Source organism: Chrysochloris asiatica, unplaced genomic scaffold, assembly GCF_000296735.1.
Source record: "Chrysochloris asiatica unplaced genomic scaffold, ChrAsi1.0 scaffold00279, whole genome shotgun sequence".
Classification (NCBI taxonomy): domain Eukaryota; kingdom Metazoa; phylum Chordata; class Mammalia; order Afrosoricida; family Chrysochloridae; genus Chrysochloris; species Chrysochloris asiatica.
In genome coordinates, this window is record NW_006408797.1 from 349849 (window position 1) to 367723 (window position 17875).

At 38.4% G+C, this 17875-nt stretch overlaps 1 protein-coding gene and 1 pseudogene across 2 annotated transcripts in view; one reads left to right on the top strand and one right to left on the bottom strand.

Moving 5' to 3' along the window:
- The window catches only part of RNF130 (ring finger protein 130), a 226436-nt gene that overhangs the window by 191940 nt on the left and 16621 nt on the right, over positions 1–17875 (top strand). For both annotated transcript variants that reach the window (XM_006874443.1, XM_006874444.1), the window contains exons 5-6: positions 7858–7940; positions 16849–16945. In XM_006874443.1, coding sequence (XP_006874505.1) covers positions 7858–7940; positions 16849–16945 — 180 coding nt within the window. The remainder of the gene's footprint in view (positions 1–7857; positions 7941–16848; positions 16946–17875) is intronic.
- Positions 4865–5359, bottom strand: LOC102819224 (annotated as a pseudogene).

A 17875-nucleotide genomic window follows, 5' to 3' on the forward strand; every position in this document is an offset into this window, starting at 1 on the left:
TCCACCATAGGTGACCCTGCCGGTTATTTAAAATATCGGTGGCATAGCTTTCAGAATTACAGCAACTCACAAGCCACCACAGTAGGAAAAACTAACCGATGGGTGGTGGTATTTACATAATAACTTTTCTAATTATTCCCTTTTGGTTCTAGGTCCTTTCTCTGAATCCATATTCCTTTCTCAGAATCTGCCCCCTCCAGTGTATCATGAAAAAAAATTTGTTGTGATTATAATCTTTATATATCTTCTAATTGTATATCAGACTTCCTTCAGTTTTCATGCCCTCACTGTAAACTTCCTTTCCCAAGATCCAGGGCTGGCAAACTTTTTTCTCCAAAGAGCTAAATAGTAAATATTTTCAGTTTTACAAGCCTTACTCTGCCTCAGCAAGTGAACTATGCTACTGTAGCACAAAGGCAGCCATTGACAATGTGTATGTGAATGAGTATGGCTGTGTTCCAATAAAACTTTATTTACAAAAACCAGACAGTGGTTAGATTTGGCTTGTAGGCCATAGTTAGTCATCCCCTGCTATAGAGACATCTTCTTTCCTCTACAATATTCAGTGCTACTGTCCTTGAACCATTCCAAGATCATTCTGTCACTGTCGCTCAGAGTTTCCACTTGGAATGTTACAAATGTGCTTTTTGTATTTGAGTCAGTCCTTAGAATTTATAGTAAGATTTGGAGGTAAACAGAGTTTTAATCATTTTGTTGGACAAAAATAGAAATTGATCATGAATTTGCTTCACATTTTTCACAAAAACGATTGCATTAAACATATCCTTTGTTGTAAGCTTTTTATTTCATTGCAGTGAAATGTAGTTCATAGCCATTCAGAAACTGAAGGCTAACTTGAAAGCCTTATAATAGGTCTTGGAAATTGATTACCCTTATCTTGGAATTGTATAAACATTTTGGAACCTGGAAGTTTATAAGTAATTGTTTTAGGAACTGACCAATAGCTAAATGATTATGCCTTATACTTGTTGAAATTATGTATGGTGGTGGTTTTGTTTTTGTTTCTCCCTGTCATATTAACTAACCACTGCTTTTTGCAGTAGTTGTCCCTTCGAGTCGGTTCCAACTCATAGAAAACTCTATAGAATTTCTGAGCCTGGTCATCTTTGCGGGAGCAGAAAGCCTCATCTTTCTCCTGCAGACAAACTGGTGAGTCTAACCACCGACCTTGTGGTTCACAGTCCAGTGCTTATCATACAGAGCCACTGTGCTCCCCACTTTTTTACTAAAGGAAATATTAATGAAGAAATCTTATGTTTAAAGGAGATGGCGTTGCTTTCTTGACTATTAAGGCTGTTGTATGGAAGTTTTGGAGTCTGGTATGGTGCTGCAGGATAATGCACTGGACCGCAAAATTGGTTAGAATCGCAAGGTCGGCAGTCCAAACTCATTAGCCACTCCTCAGAAACCCTGTAAAGGGTCACTAAGAGTCCGAACTGACTCAGTGGCACTAACAACAACAATGGAGGTTTTATTACTCTCAAATTGAAACTTCCTACTCAGGCTGTTCTTCTGAGTTCTAAATCAGTATCTCCAGTTGCTTATTTTTCCCCCATTTTAAAATAAGTTATCTTAATAGAAAATTGTTGTTGTTAGGTTCCGTCAACTTGGTTCTAAATCATAGCAACCCCATACACAACAGAACAAAACACTGCCAGGTCCTGCACCATCCTCACAGTTGTTATGTGTCAATTCATCTCATTGGACGTCTTCCTCTATTTTGCTGACCCTCTACTTTACCAAGCATGATGTCCTTCTCCAGGGACTCTTCAGCCCCGCCTGATAAACATATCCGAAGTATGAGAGATGAAGCCACTGTTAGGGCTTTTAAGGAGCATTCTGGCTATACTTCTAAGATAGATCTGTTTGTTCTTCTCACAGTATTTGTACTTTCAAAATTCTTCACCAACACCACAAATCAACTGCATCAGTTCTTCTGTGTCTTCCTTTTTCATTGTCCAACTTTCACATGGATATGAGACAATCAAAAATACCATAACTTGGGTCAGGTGCACTTTAATCCTCAAAGTGACATCTTTCTGCTTTAACACCTTAAAGAAGTTTTTGCAGCAGATTTGCCTAATGCTACATGTCATTTGTGGAGTCCTGGTGTGGTGCTGTGGGCTAATGTGTCAGACTGCAAAGTCATTTGAACTGCAAGGTCAGTGGTTCAAGCTCACCAGCTGCTCCTTGGAAACCCTATAACAGGGTCACTATGGGTCATATTCGACTCGACAGCACTTAACAACAACAACATATGTCATTTGTACAGCCAGAGTGCTCCTTGGAAGCCAGGATGACCAGACTTCGTCTTTCAGACTTCATATATATTGTCAGGAGGGACCAGTCACTGGAGAAGTAATCATGTTTGGTAAAGTGGAAGGTCGGAGAAAAAAAGGAAGTTTCCCAACAAGATGGATTGGCACAGTGGCAGCATCAATGGGCTCAAACGTAGCAAGGATTATGAGGTTGACCCAAGATCAGGCAGTGTTTCATTCTGTTGTGTGTAGGGTCGCTATGAGTGGGTACCGACTCAATGGCACCTGACAACAATGTATGTCGTTTGATTTCTTGACTGTTGTTTTCATTAGCATTGATTATGGATCCAAGCAAAATGAAGTCTTCGACAACTTCAATCTTTTCTCCATTTATCATGATGTTATTTATTGGTCCAGTTATGAGGCTTTTATTCTTTATACATTGAAATACAATCCATAGTGAAGGCTGTAGTCTTTGATCTTCATCAGTAAGTATTTCAAATTCTCTTCACTTCCAGCAAGCAAGGTTTTGTCATCTGCATATCACAGGTTGTTAATGAGTCTTCCTCCAATTCTGATGCCATGTTCTTCATATAATCCAGCGTCTTGGATTATTTGCTCAGCATACAGATTGAATTGGTATGAGACATACCTTTTCTGATTTTAAACCATTCATTATCCCCTCTGTACTGTTCTAATGACTGCCTCTTGGTCTGTGTACAGGTTCTTCATGAGCACAATTAAATGTTCTGGAATTCCCATTCTTAGCAATGTGTTATCCAACATTTGTTATGATTAATAGAAAATTAGTACAAATGAAATATAGTGATTGAAAATATAATAACTAATATTCATTGATAATTTATCTGTGTTGTCTTTTTAAAATCTGCACAATGTGGTTAGCTCTTCTTATCCTTAGTGTATATAGATGGGATAAGGAAGAAATAGAGAGGTTAAGTAAATTGCTCAAGGATGAACAGGCAAGAAATGACAGACCTGAGGTTTGAGTACAAGCAGTTTTGAGTACTTAACATCTGCATTCTGCTTCTCAGAGCATCTCAAAAGAATTGCTGAAGATAGACCTAGGTAATTTTTAAATGTAAGTAAAAGACATTTGATATTTTGGTATATTTCTAGTGCTCTGCATTTGTGAAGATCCAGATATTCATCTGGTATCATTTTCTGTCTTGTAGCGCTCATCTACTGGAGATGTTTCAACCTTTTGTTTGTCAGAAAATATTTTTATTTCTCCTTCACATTTATAAGATATTAATGTTGGATATAGAGTTGTAGGTTGATGTTTTTCTTTTAGTGCTTTATAGATATTATTACATTGTCTTTTGGTTTGCCTCATTTCTGATGAAAAGTCTACTGTCATTTGTCTTTTCATTCCTCTCTACATAATATCTTTTTACTTTGGTTATTTGTAAGATCTTATCTTTATTGTTGGATTTAAAATAATTTGGAGTTTTTTGTGTGTTTATAATTTTAATCAAATTTGGCAAATGTTCTGCCATTATTTTACCAAATAATTTGTTCTGTTTTCCTATCCCTGATAGTTAAAATTTACACATATGTTAAATATATGTCTTGGTGGTGTCACGCAAGCTCATAGATACTCTTGTTCATTTTTTCCAGTCTTTTTTCTCTTTGTGTTTCATTTTAGCTAGCTTCCAGTGCAATGTTCAATTTCTCTGACTTTTTCTTCTAGAATCCTAGAATGACAGTTGAAGACTTTTGCTAAGATACATATGATATTAGCTAGAAAGAACTCATTTAACTCAGAAGATTTTTGTCAAATAATATAAAATAATTAGTGTCGAATCTGCTCTTAATTCCATTGGATGGCTTTTCATGTTGGATATTGTTGTTTTTCATCTCCAAAAGTTAGATTTTGATCTTTTATACATTTTGCATTCTTCTCTTCATCATATTCAAGTTTTCTTCTAAATTCTTGACCCTATGGAATATGTTTTTAGATGTTGGACTGCTAATCAAAAAGTTGGCAGTTCAAAACCACCAGCTGCTCTACAGGAGAAAGATGAGGCTGTCTGCTCCCTTAAATATTTACAGTATTAGAAACCCTGTAGAGGGATGCTGTGAGTCAAAATTGACGCAGTGCCAGTGGCTTTGTTTTGTTTTGTTATGGAGTATATTTAAAATAGCTGTTTTAATGTTCTTATATGCTAATGAAGGAGCTCTGATAATGTAGTAATTACAAGTCAGGCTGCTAACCTCAAGGTCAGCAGTTTGCAACTACCAGCTATTATGCAGGAGAAAGATGAGGATTTTTACAGCCTTAAACCTTATGCTATGAGTTGGAACCAACTCCACAGCACATAACCATCAACCATAACCGTCATCTGCTAATTATCTATCATTTTTAGGTCTGTTTCTATTGATGAGTTATGGATTGTTTTTTACTACTTCTTTTGTAAGCCTAGCAATATTTTATTTGTTGTTGGATATTGTGTTAAGAGAGCAATAATCTACTATTGCTTATTGAAACATGAATTATTTTCAGCCCTTTTTAAACTCTGGGATTTGTTCCACCTACTTTTTTTTTTTTTTCAATTTGAGAACATTCACTTCTTACTGATTTTGCCATATCCACGCTTGTAGATCAGTTCATTTACTGATTTAAAGTTTGGGTACCCCCATGCAATATATGGTTCCACAATCCTCAACATGTTAATTAAAGCCTTGTTGAGCTTAACAAAGGTGCCATTGAAGATCTGGGGAAGGCAAAGAAGCTGCAACACCTTTTGAACCTTTGGGCTCACACCATTGATACCTCTGATCCTGATAACACATGCCAGCTTGGGCTCACCAGGTACATAGAAGTTGCCCATTTTCTTGCCATCTTAGCCATTCAAATCTCAGTTCTGAACACCTGCCTATATTCCTTGTGATAGTGCTTGGCTTTTTCATAGATAAGCTTCCTCCTTGCTTTTTGAAGCATCTTTGGGGCAAACTTCTTTCTCAGGCGCTTGATCTTTAGGTCTGCAAAACGCCTTCACTTTTTCTTCAGGGATCTCTGGCACAGCAGGAAACTTCTTCTTCTCTTTGACACCCTCCATGGGCCCAGCCGGTTAAAAAAAAAAAAGGTTGTTCCACCTACTTTTCCAGTTGTACTTTCACCTGGCCTTGGATAGTTTCCTCCCAAGTATGTACAGGTCAGTACTCAAATACTTAAGAAGACTTCTCTGTAAGTCTGAAGATCTCTTTTTCTGCAGCTCCCTCACTTTTGTTTTTTATCCCTGTAAATTGTAGTTGCATTGGCATCTCCAAAAGCCAAATTCTGTATTTTTTAACTTAGTCAGAGCACTGGACTCTGTTTGGGCTCCCACTCCCTTCACTTCTATGGTCTACAAAGTCTTTCCAGATATGAATTGGGATATCATAGGTGTCACCTTGTTTCTTGCCTTTGTTTTCAGATAGTCTGTTTTGTTTTTAGGTTTTAATTTCAGAATTGCACAAGGGGTCCTAGAGTGACAGTTGAATACTTTTTGCTAAGATACATATGATGTTAGCTAAAAGGAAATTGATTAACTCAAAAGACTTTTGTAAACTAATATAAAATAATCACAGTTACTGAAATTAATACGTTTGACATCTCTACCTTTGTCTCATATTGCCGTACTAGATGACCAAATGTCATTTTCCTGGGCAACCAGCAAAGTTAATATAGTATGATGGGATATTTCACTCCTTTCTGTTCAATAGTGCTTAGAAACAGAATGACTTATTTTAAACTATTTACTCCCTTATCCTTTTCGCTCATGTCAGATTTCCTAAGGCCCATCTTCTCTTTGCAGCCCATCTCTTGGCTAGAACCACCACCTCTGTGTTGATCTTTAGTCAGTCTTCTTAGGGGTGCTCTAGGCATTCCTTCAGCTGTCACCTCACACTCAAGATGTTCAAAACCCAGCTCATCATCTTTTCCTCACGTCACCTTCTCTAACCAGCTTTTCTGTCATTCTAAAAAGTCACCAATACATACTAGAGAATTACTTTTCTAGTTGATAATCAGATCTATTTTTATCAGTAGAAATGTCATTTCTGTCTCAGCCTTTCCACTGCTCCTTCCCCTTCTGTGGTCCCAGTCATCACTTTACCCTGGAAGCTGCTGCACAAGGCCCCCTTGCAGCCACTCTTGCCACCCCTTCTTCAGCCATTCTGCATACCACAGTCAGTTTCGTTTCCCAAGATAGTGCTTTTATCACCCACTTTCCTTCAAACACTTTAGCACCGATTTCCACAACAGTGCCACCAACCTGTTGGCTGTTCAGTTACAGTGCCGTATTATCACCACCTCTTGATTTCCTTTGTTTAAAAGTGTCTGTCCAGATCCCTTTTATCCTCTAAGACCCAACTTAGTTTTCTTGTCTTCAGCCACTCTGAGTGTCTTACCTAATTCCCAGCCACTGTGTGAACTACTTCATAAGACTTTTGTTTCTTTCTCTTTCTCTTTGTCCTTTTCTTCTTTTTCATGATATTTTTTAATAACAGTCTGTCTCAGTGTTACTCACCAGTGTGACCTGTGAGTATCTTATCCATTTTTATTTCCCTGCTTCTCAGGACATAACAGGCAATTAAATGCAATTGAATATAGAATAGCTTGAAAGAGTAATTTAATATTAATGTAACAATATAGATCTAGTCTTTTGGCAGTGTTACAAGTTTGATTTTTTTGTGTGTGTATAAAATAAATTTGTATTTAGAGGAGCATAATAAGAAAGTTTTGACTGAACACAATGAAAGGATTTGTTAATGGTAATGCTTTAAACTGGAGCTTTTCCAGGAATTGAAAGAAAATTGCACTGTGATTGTGAGTATTTGAAAAATGACTGAAAATTAAGGTGACTAACAAGATAACTAATCATAGTCTTGATGACTGAAACTTTCTGCCAGCTAAAGGTTGGGTGAAAAGAGGATATAAGGATGAACACAATTATTGCTGATTTGGATCTTTAAAAAAACTTGAAGTCTGAGTTGTCTTAAAATATTCATAAACAATTAATATTGCCACAACATATTTTTAAATAAAATAGATTGACTTAGATAGTATCATAATTTGGGCCAATGTATTGATCAGGTGGTGGTGGTTAAGTGCGGTGGAGTGAGTTCCAACTCATAGTGACCCTGCACAGGGTTTCCGAGGTTGTAAATCTTTACAGGAGCAGAAAGCCTCATCTTTCTCCCGCGGAACAGCTGGTAGCTTCGAACTGCTGACCTTGAGGTTCACAGCCCAATTTGTAACCACTACGCTACCAGAGCTCCTTAATGTATTGATTGTTGTTGTTAAGTGCCGTTGAGTCAGTTCCAACCCACAGCAACCCTATGTAGGGTTTCCGAGGAGCAACTGGTGAGCTTGAACTGCCAACCTTGCAGCTCAAACAACTTTGTACTCTGGTGCATTAACCCGCAGCGCCACACCAGGACTTCTCATGTACTGATAGCAGTTGATAATTTATTAAGTTTTTAAATAACCTTTCATTTATAGTCACGTCGCTGAATTGTATCTCCTCTGTTTAAGCACTTTTAGCATGACTTGTTTCTGTGCTTTTCTTTTCAGGAAACAGACCCTGACTTTGATCATTGTGCAGTCTGCATAGAGAGCTATAAGCAGAACGATGTTGTCCGAATTCTCCCCTGCAAGTATGTCAACTTTTATTTGTTTAAAAAAGAATACTGCTACTGTGACGTGGGGATCTGGTGTGGTGCTGAAGGATAAGCACTGGACTGCTAACCGCAAGGTCAGCAGTTCAAACCCACCAGCTTCTCCTTGGAAACCCTATACAGGGTCGCTATAAGTTAGAACCAACTCTATGACACTTTAAGAAAAAAAAATGTGGTTTGTACTTCTCTTGTGCAGAAGATCCACTCTGAGTGGGTATCCCACTTGCTTTTGAGAGCTACCTAGCACGGGCCTTTCTGGCAGACAGGGACCTGCTGCATGTTGCTAAAGTGGGAGGTTACAGTGAGCAATACTGCCTCTAATGAGGATTGCACCAGTCTTTTGTACTTATGGGCAATGTGCTACCGCGCCAGGCTCATCTGTGCCTAAGAGCATTAAAGTTGAGAAGCTTGGTCTGTGACTCCTATAGGTTTCAAAAGCTTGTTTTATCTCCATCTTCAATCAGAGTACATAACTAGGCTTCCCAGTAAAGCCTCAGCAGTGTTCACTATGAGTACCAGAGCTCTAGGGACTTGGATTGTGTCTTTTTCTGAACTGGGATTATGCCATGTGGGGAGGACTGATAATTACTGCATGCCTGCTCAAGGTCAGGGTACTCTGCTCTGAGCTGTTTGTATTTGTTACCTCTTACAGTCCTCCCAGAAATCCTAACTGAGTAGGTTTTTGGATCCCCACTCTGCAGTAAAGGATAACAGAGCCAGTAGTCATTTCCCAGAGTCATACAGTTAAGAAATGGCAGAGCCATTGTTCACCCAGGTCTGCCTTCCAGTCAGTGCTCCTTAAAAAGGAGAGCTTGGTGGCCTAAACTTTGGTGCACTGAAAAGAGCATATGTTTTTATAAACATCTTGATTTCTACCAAGTTCCAAGGAATGAAATATTAAGTCTATGATTCTGAGTGTCAGTTGGAAAACGAAATTACCTGCTGATAAACCTAAAGTCAAAAAGGTTTCTTCTTCCCTCCCCTCTTTAAAATTCACCCACATCTCAGGCTTTACAGAACATATAAATGATAAAATAATTGTTAGTTGCTATGTACATGAGACTTCTGGTATTATTTGCTCATCAAGTAATGTTTTGAGCCAAAGAAGATGTGTCTTTTTAAAAGTCATGGAACATAAGAATAATACTGTATACTAAAACCAAAAAATCAAGATTCTGAAAGTCAAGTCATTCTAAGTGTATATATCCAAATGAAAATCTATGAAACTTAAAAGTATACCATCACCCTATAATCATTTACAATCTAAAAACACAGCACCTAAAGAACTGTAGATACACATTAGGAAAACGATTGGCAAGAATACATTATAAAGCATAACCAGCTCTTACCTATTGTTTTTTGTTTGCTGTTGTCTTTTTTTGTAGTTTTGTTTATTTTATATATTGTAGTGCAACCAATCACCCTAAAACTTAGTGGCCTGAAACAATAATAATCTAATTATATATTATCTTTCATGTACTTTATAGATGAGGGATTTGAAAGTAGCTTGGCAGAGTACTTTTGGCTCAAGGTCTTTTCTTTTTTTAATAGATGAAGCAAAAATTGGCAAAGGTGAAGGGGGAACAAACAAATCCACAATCAAAATAGGTCAATAATTTTGGTAATTGATATGTCAGCTGCACACACAAAAAATTATTACGTGTATACAAGAACAGACCTAATCAATATTTATGTTGTTGTTAAGTGCCATTGAGTCAGTTCCAACTCATAGCAACCCTGTATAGAGTTTCCAAAGCTGTAAATCTTTGCAGGAGAAGAAAGCTTCATCTTTCTCCTGAGGAGCAGCTGGTAAGCTTGAACTGCCAACCTTGTGGTTCACAGTCCAGTGTACAAAATATTATACTACCTACCCAAAAAAAAAAAAAAAATGTCTATACCTGCACAGATTTTTTTGAACACCATAATGACCAGGAATAAACCAAATATTTCAAAATCTGCCTTCTTATTTCTGTCCATGATTGCCCAGAATTACCAGGGACCTAGGAACAAAAGCTTCCAAGCCATTCCTGAGACTCAAGTGAGTCTCAGCCTAAAATAGCTTTTGGGAAACTTGCTCCTCCGTCTCTTCATCACTTCCTTAATAATTGGCTTTTCCAAAGTTTCACTCTTAGTTCTCTTTGTTTCAGTTTATTCCAGTGCTTTCCAAACTTGAGGGTGTTTCAGAATTAGGAAGGGAGCTTTCAAAAACACATCCTGGAGGAACTTTTAATAAGTTACTGGGTAGTTTGATGCTACGGTTTGATGCTGGAAGGGTTGAGATCAGGAGCTTATGTTGATCCCTTCCCTTGCCATGGCTGCACCTGCCACCAGAGAAGTGGCTGTCAACCTTTTGTGTTTGTGATCTAATTGTGAATTTTAGAATTTTTTACAAACTTAATGGAATTCTTTGCCTCCATAGTTAATGCACTATTCACTTGATTGTCTTCCAGTTCTAGGTCTCTGACAAGAAATGCTTACTGCCTGACTATGTGTCAGAATTTCACTGCATATCAGAAATTGACTGTGTTGATGTTTGTTACTGTAACAACTTAAGTCTCAACAAGTTAGCGCTGCCTAAAACATATTGGACAATCTGCTCAACAAAATATTTAACACCTGTGAGGCTCAGGTGTAGTAAAAATTAACTGTACACATTGAGGAACATTTTGATAACTTAACCTAGATCATGGTTTCTCAGTGTCAGCAATGTTGACACTTTGGACCAGATCATTCATTGTTGTGGAGGATAGCCTGTGTATTGCAGGATATTTAGAAGTATGCCCACTCAATGTCAGTAGCTGTGCCACCACCAACCTCAATTGTGGTAACCAAAAATTACTCCAGACAATGCCAACATGTCCCCTGTTGTTGTTGTTGTTAAATACCATGGAGTCGGTTCTTACTCTAGTGACCCTGCACAGGATTTCCGAGGCTATAAATCTTCACGGAAGCAGAAAGCCTCATCTTTCTCCCATGGAACCGCTGGTAGTTTGGAACTGCTAACCTTGAGGTTGGCAGCCGGACTTGTAACCACTCTGCTACCAGGGCTCCTTAAGATGTCCCCTGGAGGATGAAATTACCCTGATTTAGAACCACTGACCTAGAGGAGGGTTGCTCTCAAATAATCATCTTTACTCCAAAACTTCTTCAAATCTCTTAATTTCCAAATTTTGAATTAACTCTTACCTTGTATTTGTAGTTACACTATTCTTTCTGCCTAGGATGCCCTTCGCTCCTTTTTTTTTTTTTTGGTCTCTATGGTCTTTGATTTAAAGCCATATGAACTACAAAGTCCATGGTTCAAGCTCACCAGCTTCTTCTTGGAAACCCTATACAGGGTTGCTCTGGGTCCGAGTCTACTTGACAGCACTACAATAACATGATCTTTGAAAGGAGCCCTGGTGGTGTAGTGTGTTACTAGTTGGGCTACTAACTTCATGGTCAGCAGTTCAAATCCACCAGCCAACTGTGAGAGAGAGATAAGATGTTGTGCTCCTGTAAAGATTTACTGTCTTGGAAACCCTATACAAGGTCACTATTGACTTGAAACTGACTCAATGGTACACTAACACTACCATCACCATGATCTTTGAAACCGAGCCAGACATTGCCCCTGCTGAATCTTCCTTGATTTCACATTGCCAAACAACTCTGGTATCTCACTTTCTTCCCACAGGACTCTGGATGGATGCTAAGATGTCACTCCAGCCGGCCGGCTCCACCTCAGCTGGGTCCTGAGCACTGTCAGAAACCCTTCCTTCTTCCCCTGGCTGGCTCTCCCCATTATTATAGCAGCACTTTCAGATTATTCATGCTCCCTAAACACCCGAATTCACCATCAACTTCACAGAGAAAAAAAATGGATATTCCTTCAATTTCCTGACCCACCCCAAGCCTTCAGATGTGCCTGTCTCTTCACCTCCCTTATACCCTTTCCTCTTTGGGCTGCAGCTGCTCTTTCTACCAGGACCTCTGTGTGCCACTTCTCTCCCTTCCTCAGGGACTTTGCTCTGTTGACTCTCTGCTATCTTCTCTGGTTTTTGTTCTTCCTATCTCTACTCAGCATGATTTAATCATGCTTAAGCATTTGCTATTTCAATTTTCATACTCTCTTTCTAATCTTTCTCCCCCCAAATATCATACTGCAGCCTCTGCCCTTCAAGTCAGACTTTTAAAAGTATCTACACTCACAGTCGCTTCACCTCAGTAAGGGGAAAAGAAAGGCCCATATGCCTTTGTGTATATCTGTCTTTAATTCTTAACAAGCCTGTCTGGAGAGGAAAGTAGAACTCTTGTGTAGATATAAAGCCTCTCATAGAGTACTGACTTTTTGTTGTATGACCTTTACTTTTCATCTTCCGTCACATTAATTTATTGTGGACAGATGGCAGTTGGCAATGCTTTGGGATTCTACTTGTATGAGTTGATTATAGTTGATCATCTTTTGGATGTTAACCAATGTGTCTTAGAAACTGAAAAATCCTCACCTTATTTAGACCTCTGTTATTTACACATCAGTCACAAAATTTTTTAGTAGTTAAAAATACTTTTTCAGGAGTAGAGCACTTAGATAAACTTAAGTCTGTGATGCCTCTTTAGAGTCTGTCAGCTGACTAGCCAAGAAGTTACTGTGATCTCTTCCCTGCCCCCAGAAGGAGGGCCTGTTTTTAACATTGTCTGCTGTCTTCCCAGGCTAAGGGAAAAGAGTTTTGTCTCTAGCACGACACCCAGAGGCTACAGAGCTGTGAAAACAACTTACCTTCAACATAGACTTGTCACTCCACCCCTAGCTACTTTCTGATTACTCTCTGGCTTGTGGGCATGTGTGGGAAGTAGGAAAGGGGTCAGTACTTGATTTAAGAATTACTGGGTTTGTTCCTTATATGTTCTGTACATTTCACATTCTGTATGCCAAAATCTTTCGTATAGGAATAAAGGACTTTTTGGTTGAAGCTCCAGTATACTTGTGGTTTTCCTGTTTTACTATTCCTCAACATATCACCAGCTTTCCACCCCAGTACACCACCCAACGTAATATATAGTGGGCTTTTTCTACTTTTATGTGGATTGTCATTTGAATCTGTTTCATTATAACAGTGAGGAGGGGCGTATTTAAGGATCACCCCAAGTGCCACCTTCTGAGGTCTTTTATAGATGTTGGTAGGACCAGGCACGTGCGTACTAGAATGTCTTGGGGACTAAGGCACATTGGAAGAATGTCTAAACCATTTATTGGGATATCATGTGAAAATCTGCATTACTTTGCCTGAATGTATTTTTGTCCTTTCATTTGTACAGTCCTTGGTACTTTTCTAAGTATCTCATACACAGTTTTTCATTTACTACTACAAACACCTTTCTCCACTACGCCTTGTCCCCTGCACTTTTTCAGATGAAAAAGCTGACTCAGAAAGGGTGGTTTGTTAGACAGTTCTAATAGTAAAGCTTTTCTTAGAAGATAGGGAAAGGTCACCTTGAGTTGGGTGCCACAGTAGCACTGAGGAGACAGAAGCAAGAATGTTAAGAGAATGAATGATGCTGAAAAGAGAAGCTACTCTCCAGGGCGGTTTTTACACTAATTTCATTAGTGATGGAGTCCTGGCAATGTAGTGTTTACACATTGGACTGCTAACCACAAGGTCAGTAGTTCAAATCCACCAACAGCTCCATGGGAGAAAAATGAGGCTCTCTGCTTCTGTAAAAATTTACAGCCTTGGAAACCCTATAAAGGGTTTCTTTTGAGTTGGAACCAACTCAGCAGTATATCACATTAGTGATAGAAAGGAGAGTGCTGGTTTTGTTTGTACCAAGATCAGTGAGTGAAGAGAAAAATTGCTCAATTTTGTTTTCAGAAGAGAGTGATGTGCTGTGGGAATTAGAGACTCAAGATATCTGGGCAAGATGCACAGAAGCTGGACTGTTTGAGCATCTGAAAGCATGTTGTGTTGTTAAGTGCCATTTTGTTGGTCCCTACTCATAGCAACCCTATATAGGGATTCCAAGGAGTAACTGATGGGTTTAAACCACTGACCTTGTGGTTAGCAGTTCAGAGCGTAACAGACAGCACCATGCCATGCTAAATAATAGGAAGGAAAGAGATGAAAATGTTGGTAATTTTGCCAAAAGAATGGGAATGGTGATAAGAAAGTAATGGGGTAGATGGATAGGTAAAAGGAAACGTTTTTTTTGTTTTTAAAGAAAGAAAAACATTCTCTAGATTTGTTCCTGGAGAGTCAGTTAGTTAGTCTTTGTTGCTTTCATTACAATACCCTACAGTTCAGAGAAGAGATTGTACTTAGTAAAACTAGGAGGAGGGGTGCTTTTTCTTTTTGATCAATAAAGCTACAGGAGGACATTTATTCAAGAACCCCGACATAAAAAAGTCCATCATTAACTATTAATAATGCACAGTTAAAGGAAGGGATGGGCAAAGAACACTTAACTCATGCCGCTTTAAAAATTAAATAAAGAGATTATGTAATTTTGTTCTTTCTGAATACTCAGTAATATAAAAAGAAAAGGGAAGAAATAGAAGTACTTAAGAATATAGAATGACAAAAACTAAACCACTGTTTACCCAAAGTCATTGCTCCTTGATTTCTTTCACCAGTGTCTCCACCCAACAGCTGATTAAATTCATCTGCCCTCTCTGCCTCCCAACCCTACACCAAAGCAGCCCTGATCCTCCCCTGGCCCTATCAGAGATCACATACTTTATTTCTCCTATCATCTGTCCACCCACCAATTCCTCTGTCATCCTACATAGAACTGACCTAGAGCACCTTTCCAGCCAACCCACTCCCACCCAATACAAAGCAGATTCTCAGGGTTCTTTAACCAGGGGTCCAACAACCTCCTGGAAATTTATGCCAGGTATGCCCTTCATAATTTTAGGGAAGGATTCTATATGTGCTGTCAGATCTAAAGGAATCTATGTTCCCAAAAGGGTTAAGTCTAGCTAGACTACAGTCAGTATTGGAACTGACTAGAATGTAAACTCTCTGGCTCTGAGAATCCACTTCAACCCAGCAATAGCAACCTACCCTTCATCTTAATCGTGGATCACTTATACGTGGACCCAAGCATGAGTGTTGAATGTAACAAGAAGTTGATGAAACTATGTATACTAAGTGAATTCAAGTCCCACCTACAGATTGATGACTTTCCATTCCTTAAATAAACTCCTTAAGGATTTAAATAAAAGCCTTTCAGGTATGATAAGGGTCTAGTTAACTCCATTATCTACAAGTTTCAGAGTTGATTGATTCAGACTTCAAGATCTGTATCCTTATCCCAAAAAAATAGATACAAGGTCACCAAGTGGTAATAGGTAGATAAGTATGTATGTTCAGGCTGAAACTGTATGTTGTTAGTTGTTAAGTGCCATCAAGTCAGTTCTGATTTATATCAACTTCCCAGGGGCCACTAGTGGGTTTAAACTGATGACCTTGTGGTAAGCAGCCCAGTGCTTATCCTACAGCACCACACCAGGAGTCCTGTATGCAAAATGCTTATTACAAATCCCAATTAAAACCTGAGTTTTCTAAACATCTTACTTTTTAAATCAAAGTTGAATTTTGTACTTTTAAACCAAAAGCTAATATATTTTTAAACAGCTTATGTAACAATATTAAATTATAAATTAACAATCAACATTTTTAAAGTCATGCCATAATTCAATTTTGTATCTTTCTCAACATTTCTTTATTTTATCCCAAGACTCAGATGATAGCATTCCTTCCAAACCCACTGCCATCAATTCCAACGCATATTGACCCTATACCTAAACAAGGTTTCCAAAGACTATAAATCTTTAAGGGAGCAAACAGCCTCATCTTCCTTTCCTGGAGCAACTGGTGGTTTTGAACTGTTTACCTTGTAGTTAACAGCCTAACAGCCTAACCGACAGTGCCACCAGGGCCCTCCCTGAATATCTATCCTGGCATCTGCCCTATCCTAGTTGTCCAGGACTCCAGGGCTTCCACATGGCTTCATTTCAGCTTCTCAAGGCTGCCATGCAGAGGTACTTGAACTTGGGAAATAATTTCTGCAGCTCCCTCCAAGTCTTTTTTTTTTTTTTTTCTTCCCAAAGGACACAAGTTCCTTTTCTCAGAATGCAGAATTCTCTATGACTGACTTATTTCTAGTCACGAGGATATGACTGTCTGCTCTCCTGAATAAGAGAAACATCAGCCATCCTCCCCTTTAACGTTTTGACTGCAGACTGCTAACTAAGTGTTATTTGACTCAAACACAGCACAGCCCTAAAAATAGTTGCAACTACTTTATAACTAGAGGTAACATAGATTGCTTTGAATTTTGATAAAATATTTTAAGTGACTTAAATAGGGTTCCATGAAACTAATTAATATACAGAGCACTCTTTATTCAACCCTTGTTAAATATCCTTTTGAAATTACATTTTTCTGCTTTGTTGTTGTTAAATGTCGAGTCGATTCTGACTTACAGTGACCCTGTAAAGGGTTTCTGAGGAGTAGTAGTGGATTTGAACTGCCAACCTTTCAGCAATCTAATACTTGCCATACAGCGCCACACCAGGATTACTATTTTTCAAAAATCTTTAAGGTTTGATTCATGGTCTCCATTCTTAATAAGGTTTGTAAGTTTTCTCAAGTCCATTTTGAAATATGGTGAAATGAAAAGTTAAAACAGCCTAATCAGTCCTCAATATATGGTGGTATAGATACATAATACTGGGTTTAGGAGATTTTTTGCAAACTATAGTAAATCCCCAGTATTTATCTTTTAGGACTTGCAAATATGTTCTTAAAGGGAAAGAAAACAAGACTAATTAAAAATTCTTTGCATTTGTGGCTAGTAGATTTTCAGTATATAATTTGTGATGTAATTTTCCATTATTTTACAGACATGTTTTCCACAAATCCTGCGTGGACCCCTGGCTTAGTGAACATTGTACCTGTCCTATGTGCAAACTCAATATTTTGAAGGCCCTGGGAATTGTGGTATGTTTCCTACTTTGTTACTCCTATTGTGTAAGATCGTGTCTGAGTGTCACAATAATACTCATATAGCACAATTGGCATCAGAAGAAGCATGGTTAACTCTCACAAACGAGTTAATCCAACAGTGCCTTTCTTCCAGATTACTTAACGTCTAATCCATGTGAAAGAATGCCTGGAAAAGAATATCAATAATGATACTAGTCCACTTTTCAAAGAATGCTTCTGTTGAGTGGTGGGTGTGTGATAAAGAATTAAAATAGTGAGAAAGGTGTGATTTTTCTGTATTCCAGTATCTTAATCAGCATAATGTAAGACTCATCACTTGTGTTCCTTCCTGATCCGTTGGCCTTGGCCTGACTTGTTAGTAAGGTATGAACAGTGGATGTGGGCAGAAACCTTTGAGGGCCTGGCAGGTGCTATAACCAGGTGTGCTGCATCTGGTACTTCAGATTTGGCAAGTGCTAAATCCGTGCTGATTTACCAAAGTCCTTGAGAACGCTCTACATTTCCTTGTTTAAGAGAAGCGTGCATACAAGAGGGCTTCAAAATGTTTGTGTAAAAAGGGAATTAAAAGATAATAGAATTTTTCCATGAACTTTTTGCAGCCCTCTTTTCATTTTAAGGAAAATAAAATACTTTCTGGTCTCAAAAAAAAGAGTGAATGAATAATAATCTCTATAGAGAAAAAGTTGAGTTTTATCCAACAGGAGAACTCATTATTATATCTTTGCAACCCAAAGAAGATCTAAATAGTTACATTTGAAAGATAGTATCAAACTAAAGATTAGGTGCAGCCCAGTCGGGCAGTAATTGCCTGAGACTAAGATGTTCCACACCAGTGAAGTTTTACTCTCACACAGGTTTTCTCAACCTGGGTACAAGTGACTTTTTACACCAGATACTACTTCCTTGTTGTGGGGAGGGTTGAAC